Source organism: Corvus brachyrhynchos, unplaced genomic scaffold, assembly GCF_000691975.1.
Source record: "Corvus brachyrhynchos isolate BGI_N302 unplaced genomic scaffold, ASM69197v1 scaffold864, whole genome shotgun sequence".
NCBI lineage: Eukaryota > Metazoa > Chordata > Aves > Passeriformes > Corvidae > Corvus > Corvus brachyrhynchos.
In genome coordinates, this window is record NW_008237871.1 from 1,226,698 (window position 1) to 1,234,807 (window position 8,110).

At 36.3% G+C, this 8,110-nt stretch overlaps 1 protein-coding gene across 6 annotated transcripts in view; it reads right to left on the reverse strand.

Annotated features, from left to right (window-relative positions):
- The window catches only part of CABIN1 (calcineurin binding protein 1), a 106,814-nt gene extending 98,919 nt beyond the window's left edge, over positions 1-7,895 (reverse strand). For 3 of the 6 annotated variants that reach the window (XM_017732268.1, XM_017732265.1, XM_017732264.1), the window contains exons 1-12: positions 7,739-7,895; positions 6,254-6,318; positions 5,730-5,822; positions 5,338-5,451; positions 5,035-5,169; positions 4,590-4,770; positions 3,710-3,839; positions 2,870-3,019; positions 1,696-1,988; positions 980-1,148; positions 409-545; positions 3-25 (exon numbers count right to left, since the gene is read on the reverse strand). In XM_017732268.1, coding sequence (XP_017587757.1) covers positions 3-25; positions 409-545; positions 980-1,148; positions 1,696-1,988; positions 2,870-3,019; positions 3,710-3,839; positions 4,590-4,770; positions 5,035-5,169; positions 5,338-5,451; positions 5,730-5,822; positions 6,254-6,256 — 1,428 coding nt within the window. In that variant the 5' untranslated portion in view covers positions 6,257-6,318; positions 7,739-7,895. The remainder of the gene's footprint in view (positions 1-2; positions 26-408; positions 546-979; positions 1,149-1,695; positions 1,989-2,869; positions 3,020-3,709; positions 3,840-4,589; positions 4,771-5,034; positions 5,170-5,337; positions 5,452-5,729; positions 5,823-6,253; positions 6,319-7,738) is intronic. The other 3 variants (XM_017732269.1, XM_017732266.1, XM_017732270.1) reach the window with 2 other exon arrangements.
- Positions 7,896-8,110: the final 215 nt, after the last annotated feature.

Consider the following 8,110-nt stretch of genomic DNA (forward strand, 5'->3'; position numbering starts at 1 on the left):
AGGAATTCATGAACATCCTGTTTTTCTAGAAAGCAGATAAACATAAAGCCCTACATGTGTAAGGCTGAGGCAGATCATAACTTGGAACAGTTACATTTCAACAGTGTTTTATGCACTTATCTCACAGCAGTTCTTCTGTACTGCACATATGCAGAATTCAGTTACTGTATTCCAATCTGTTTAAATGGAAAATTCCACAATAGGGTTCTTGCACACATTAAGCAATCCCCCAAGACTTAAAAAATTACCCTCAGTACCAAATGAGATACTTCTATACCATAAAATTATACTTTTTAAAATAGCATACACTTCTGTATCTCCTAGGCATGACAGGAAAATACAGAAAATAAAGCATAAAATATGGCAAAAACAACAGAGAAGGAACAGGGGTTATAATGAAATCCTTACCAGATTCCATAAATGTTGTAGAATCAAATGACATTCTATGTGGTCCAACATGCTGGAAATTCTCCTCTTTGATCTCTGATTGCACCTCATAGTTATTGAAAGGGTCCTCCTCCTCCTCAGGATCCAGTTTCCTTAATCTGTGTGAAAGGGGGGCAAAAACCACAATATCAAAAAAGTCCTCATGCTTTCTTTCATTACCAGGTGAAACCTAAATATGAAACATTGTGTAAATTTTAACAGTGAAAATATATTACTGAAACAAATTCAGAAATTTGCATCCAGTTCCTTTTGTCCAAATCAAGATTGCTTTGTTTATCTTATCCATTTTGACACTGCATTGTCCACTAATTCACTTTAACAGTAGTAAAAGCTTTTTTATTTTTCAATTTTTATTCAGCAATTTTTACTAAAAGCAATTTTATTAAATTTATCAGAAGATAATGCACCACATCTGCTTCAAAAAATAACGTGGGACTGGTAGTTTTAAGGTTGGGGGATATCAATCAAACAAAATCCCAAACAGCTTCCTCTCCAGGATTATCTCATAATGAAAGTTGTTGCTGTACAGTACCTGGAAGGAAGGAACTTCACCAACAGCTCTTGAAAGTCAACCTTCTCCTCTTTCTTACACTTGGTGTTCCGAACTCTAGCAGATCTCCTTTTGGCTGTTTCACCACTATCTTCTGTAATTCTCCTTCGCTTCACTCCTTTCTTAGATTTATCACCTGCAGATATATCACCTAAAAGCATAATAAAAAATGCCCAAAACCTGACAGGTTAAATTAACAAATAAAAAGTGACTAATCTTTTTTATTTTAAAAAAATTAATTATACAGAAACACTTGAGATTCATTGGTTTCCTTCTGAAGACAGTGCCAAAAAAAAGCTTGTACAGGTTTCAAATAAATATAGCTGACAGCTTGGTCTTCTCAGGTTCTTAAAGTGACACATGAGCAGAAAAATAACCCAGTCATCTTTTTGTAAAACAGCTCATTCATTCTAAGGAGCTCAAGGCCCTTCTCAACATTAAGTTTGATATGCATCACTGCTGGAATGGAGTCACAATTCGTTTCATCCTAAAGACTGAAAAACTGAAATGTGAGGCAACAGCACAAAACCAGAAAAGGTCAGATACTCCTTCACTTTTCCTATCAGATGTTATACATATGCTGAAAAGGTTCTGACTCCACCAATATGCAGTTGAAAGACAGCATGTCCCAAAGAATTCTGAAGTGTTTTTTACATAAGATAAGTAGGAAAGATATCTTGAATCTTAGATTGAAGTACCTTGCTCACCTACAGTAGCTCCTGGCTCCAATGAACTCTGACTGTGACTTGGAAAGCTGGGTGTCGTTGGAGTATAAGGCAATACAGGATCTGGCATTGTCACCACTGGATTAGTGCTGACAGGAGTTGGCTGAATAACACTGACAGGAGTGGAGGTGGGAGAAAGCATCAAATGTTGAACTGGGTCTCTGTATTCTGAGAGATCAATTCTCTTTCCCAGACTGGGTCGAGGAGGATCACATGTTGTGAGGTGCTGATACATGGCAAGTAAAGCTTCTCCTAAACACTTCCACCTGCAAGTAGAAAAACAACAGCATCACAATTCTTATCACATTATTTTATATATTATGTTTACAAACCTAACAGCATTACACATTGTTTTTCTCCAACAGCTTACATAGCAAGAGCAGCTTCTCAGTGGGACAGTGATACACATTTGAGTGTCAAAAACCTGTCCCATCACTCAAAAAATGTCGCTAAAAAATCCGAGGTCCATGCAGTAATTGCTGACGAAATTATACCAAAAGCTAAAAAAAGTAGTGTCAAAGAAACAATTTTCAGGTTCTGCATTCAATCAACAACAGTAAAAGAACTCACCCCTATTCACAAGTAGAAACAACTTCTCTGCAATAGGAAATACATGCAGAGTCCATTAATATTCCAGAAAAATATGTGCAATACAAAAACCAGATCCCAATCCTTTATGCCTTAATAAAGACATATGTAACAACTTATTAGTATCCTTATATATTCCAGCAAATAAAAAGCTGCAAGTTTTTTTCTAAGTTTTCATTATCCCAATAGTAAAGACAATTTTTTAAAAGCTAAACTTGCTTTGAAATTCACGTACAAACTAGTCATATGTGAAAAACCGAATAATACAGTTGGAATAGTTGCCAAATCATTCTCAGATACCATATTTGTTTTTTACATCACTGGTTTAAAATCAAAAGTTGAAAACTAAAATAGCTATGGGGTTTATGCTAAAATCATAAGCACACCAAACCAAACTATAAACTAATAACAAAAACAGTGGGGGGGTGGGGGAGATGGTTTGTTTTCACAAGGAAACAAAAAAGTGTTTTGAAGATTTGAAGAAATCTGAAGCACAACATAGTTGCCAGAATATGTGCTTCAGAGGATCTTTTTGAAAAGAGAAAATATAAAGACATACGTGAAAAAGGGAATTGGCTGCACCAGTCTGAGGTCTGGTTCTCTGTCACGCACCAGCAAAGCTTGTCTTTTCTTACGTAGCTCCAGTGCTTCATTTATGATTCTTCCTGTTTCAGCTGCACTCACATTCACATTATGGATAGACATGTCACTAAGAAGTAATAAAAAATGGAGACAAGTTTTTGTTTGCTGGTTGTTTTCTTATTAAAGCCTGGAGGGGATTAATTTAATATCTTCATATAACATAACAAAACAGTGTTAAAAGAAGCATTCACATAACATTATTACCAACTTTATGGCATACATATAGAAGTGTGAACCATCAGAAACTTCTGTTCTGAATGATCAGTTAACCTAGACCCTGTAAATTTTATGGGCCTCTATTTTCTTTTCCCACTTTCCTCCTATGCACTCATACTATGAAGTCAATACAGAAAGAAAAGCAGTAACATGTGGGGAGTTTTTGGTGAAGTTTTTTTGGGGGGGTGAGAGTTGGTTTGGTTTTGCTTGTTATTGGTTCGTTTTAATTAGGAATACTAAAGTGAATGCTGCAGGGATCAGGAGCTAATAAGTAAAACAAAGGCAGATGTTTATGAGACATCTAGGCATGAAAATAAATGAGCAGCAACAAATGGATTATTTTCCTCTTTCTACTTCCCTCCAAAAGTAATTACTGAAGGACATTCTGTCAGCAGCACCAACACATAACATTATTATTCAGAAAGCAGGTCAGCAAGGTATCCCTATAACTTAAAGCACAAGATCTCAGCAGGTTTTTTGAACAACCCCAACCCCAAAATTTACACTCCAAAGGCAGTATATAGGCTAAGACAACATTCACCATTTGAGGAACATCCTTAAGGAATCTTTCCGGAGGCACGGCTGCTCCTCAAAGATCTTCTCCTTCAGAACCAATCCTTTGCTATACAAACAGTCTTTTTCCAGAGCTTTGCAGATATAGTACAAACATGCTGACAGAGAAATAGAAATTGAATGGTCAATGGCTGCTTTGGTTCATTCAAAGTTCCCATTTCTGGGCCTCACATACATCACTGAATTCCACCCAAATGTGACATTTACATGAATTGCTTTGAAAGGTGTCAAATAATTGCATGCATACAGTTAAGAAAGCCTATTGTGTCTTCCTAAGTATTGTACCAAGAAAAAGAATGTAATTAATTTTGTTTAAACAATGTTTGCAGTTCATCTTTCACTTACTTTCAAGATTGTTCTGGCACAGAAGAAATTAGAACCATAAAACAGAACCACAATTATTTACCATTTTTATGTTATCAACCGTCTTAACTGTGGATGCCATCAGTGAAGCAAGCAGTGTATCCACTGCTGCAACTACAATGAATCCTACTAGGCTATGAATGAGACTGGAGTTTTATACCCAAACCCCAGAACTATGCAGCTGGAAATTATTAGAAAGACAAAACCAACATACATGGAAAGGCAAAAGAACAGTGTACAGGGAAACTTCCTGCAGAGGCTCTGATCTGTGAGACCACAGACATTTATTTTTAGGGTAACCAAAACTTATATAAGCCATCGTACTTTATCATTCAATAAAATCTCTATCATGAAGTCTCTATCAAACCCTGCTGCATTACTTATGCAAGATACACTTTAACCTATACGATTTCATTGTTACAATTTTTATTGGTATGTAAAATTACACATGTATTGAGATGTTTTTCATCTTTTGATGTACTCACTTGTGTAGTCACTGAGTGTATACAAAATTGTGATAAGGTTATCTAAACAAGGCCAGTGATCAGGATTACACCTGAGCCCTTCTTCAAAAGCATGACGAGCCAAGGGTAGGCGGATCAGTTTTATTGCCACACGACCAATTTTATACCAGAGGTTGACATCAGTGGAGTCCAGCATTACAGCCTAGAAAGCATAACAAAACAATATTATCCCCATTTCAGACATGCATACCCACTTTGTTGCAGGGACTGGCACTGCTTTAGTTCTCAGCAGCATACAACTGCTTTGAAGACTGAATGGTGGACTAATTTTATCCCATACAGCATCAGAAGGAACACAGTATTCAACTACACATTGACACGATGTATGCTGAACGTGTTATGTCTGTATTTTAGAAAGTTTTTATAAACATTAATGCTCCAGTGTCTTATTTCAGCTGCACTGTACCTCCAGATAGAACTCCATGGCTGTCTCTAAGTCATCCCGCCGTGCTGCCAGTTGTGCTAGGTTCTTATAGGTGGAATATTTTAACATCAAACCTGGGTGCTTCAGCCCTTCTTTCTCATCACCAGAAAGAATTGCCTAGAAATTATAAAATAAATGCAACATGGGCATTAGGAATCAGACAAGTAACAAGAACAGCAAACAACTTGCTACTTGATAATACTGACATTTCTAGTTAGCCAGTTAGAAATGAAGTAAGACAAAACATAGCAAAAAGTTTCTAGACTGTCATTCAAGGTCACTGACCTCTCGCAGAAGACGAATCTCAAGTAGTTCATGATAAGCTTTAGCAGATTCCTCAAATCGGTCATGTTTCTGAAGGTCCAAAGCTTTGTGGTACAAAGCAAAAGCTTCTGCTTCCTGTGATTGAAAGAATTAGAATGTATTTATTAAGACAATTTTATTAAATATACTTATATTTATACATATATCAGTGGTTTCACACTTTCAATACTTTCACTATATAGCAGAACATTTGTGCTACTGACCCAAAGTAACTCATTTGAGTGAAGTTTTAGTTTGCTAAAGGAGGGTTCAAGAGATATAGCAACTAAACTTTCATAAAAACAAAATATGGCTGAATAAATCCCTGCAACTAGAGGACAAAACTTCATTAAGAAAATTGTGGGATTACTTACCTGAGCTTCCTTTGTCTGTGTCTTATGGCTTTTGAAGGTACCTTCACAGTCATCCTCAACTGTGGAGCTCGCATTCAGTGCTGCGATTCGAATCTGGAATGATAGTTGAGAAGTGAGGAGAAATGTGACATCTACCTATGTCCCAGTTTCCTTTGCAAACTGGATTTTTCTCTTTGTTTTAATTAACCGGTACATGAACAATACTGAGAGATCTCTACATAAAGGTACAAGAGCTGTAATTAATTTAATCATCACTAATTGCAAATAATCAAATATCAAAGCCACTTCCCATCTGAAATCAGCTGAAAAAAGAAAATTTCAAGTGTCTTGCAAGCAACAGCTTTCCTAGAATAGACATGTGCATTATAGTGATTTTTTCCAAATTCTTAAATTTACCAATAACTACAATCACTCCAAAAACAAAGTTCTCACTATGGCAATTTATTCTTAGTCTCAGGGAAGGAGAAAATTCTCCATTTTATTTCTACCAAAACATCTCAAAAGCCATCTCAAAAAACCCTTACCATGTTCACAGCTATTCACAACGTCTTTCTCCAGGAATATAAGGAAGGGTCTATCACAAACAGGTCTGGAAAGCAAACAGGATTAGAATATTTATTCTGTTCACAAAGAAAACATTCAGAAGTAAAGACAAGCTGGGAATACTTTATAAGCATACTTTAATAACCAATTTTAACTAGAGACAGAAAATAAAATACAAAGTTAAACACATTCACTACTTTGGGATGGCTTTCAAGACTCTAGTCCTGGTGGTGAGTGGAAGTACTGGCAACATAATTACAGCTATAAGATTAATCAGGCACTATATAACAATCGGTGAACATACATTATATTAATAATATTACAACATTAATCCCTTTAAACACCAAAGCTAAAACCAAAAATGCTTCTTGAATACTCGTTTTATGAGCACAAATCTCTAGATCTTATAGATAATTACAGAACACGAAAGGAAAAAAATCGAAGGTTAACTGTGTCAGACTGACTTTGCAGAAGGCCATAGTGATTGGTGAATCCACTGCCCAAAGCACTGTCTGCACATGGAAATTCCTCTGATTAGAACTTTTCATTACTGCCATCCCTGCTAGAACAGAACAAGTGTTTGTAATACAGTTGTTCTTTCTGAGTATACTGACTATGGGAACCCAGAATACAGAGAAGTATTCTCTGACCAACCTCTACAGACTACCCCAATGCAAAAGAAAAGAAACTGAATTTTTACTAACTAGCATTTCTTCATTCTGAAAAAGGATACTAATATTTCCAGTCCTTTTTACCACTGATAAGAAGTTTGAAGTGGCAAATACACCTTTATAATCTGTAAGCAATTTTTCCTCATAACTAAGACCATAATTTATAGTCAATTAACTGCTTGAAACATCATGTTAGTAAAAGCAAAAATATATGAAAGAGGTCTGTGCTGCTTTTATAGAAAACCTTCACTGCTACATGATAAAACCTTCCCATCAACTCAAATAAGAAGATGACATATGCAAGACAGGCTAAAATCAGTCTTTAATATGGGAGACTACATTAATAGAAGAGCAAGTCAAGAATTAACCACAGAAGCAGTGGGAGTTTTGAACTATAAGCTGAATTAACTCACACATCATCATGATTACTTCTGCATGTAGAGAAAATAATGCTTTGACAGGAATTTCACTCATTCAGCAATGAGCATTTGCTTGCCCATGCACCACTTGCTCTCCTTGCTTGCAGTCAAATCAAACTGCACAGCAATAAAGCATTTTCCTCCTTAAGTCACCAAACAAACATTAATAAAACCTCAAATCTCTTCCAGGACAGATTCCTTGTCTACTTTTCACATGAAGAAAATACATGCACAGAGATTAATGGTTACCTCTTTCAGATATATTGAATGCTACACATTTTGAGAGAGTGTAGCTGCTTATGACGTCTAAGTAAGTCAGTCTGTGTGATCCCAAATCAACTACATACTTAAATTGAGGGGGTTTAAGTCAACTTACAAAAATGTCTCTATTCGGTAATATGCCCAAGTTTTTTGCTGAATCCAAATAATCTTGCTCAAGGTGGCAGAGGAAGTCAACAGCAGAGACTATGGTCAAGACTTTACTTCCAAGGTTAGACTCTTGGGGAAACTGCAACTACAGAAAACATGGGAAAACAATTTCAATTCTATGTATTATTTATGCTGGGATCTTGTAACATACAGGAACTTAATAAAAAACATTTAGCATTTCTCCTGCCTAGTGTTCACAAGTTGAAAGCACAGAACCGAACAGGACTGTGTAATGCTGCTAGAAAACAAGGGCAGGGTGTTGCCTCCACACAGCTTTTGCACTGGTGTGTCAGGCACGTGAGGGGTTATTTCATTTTCG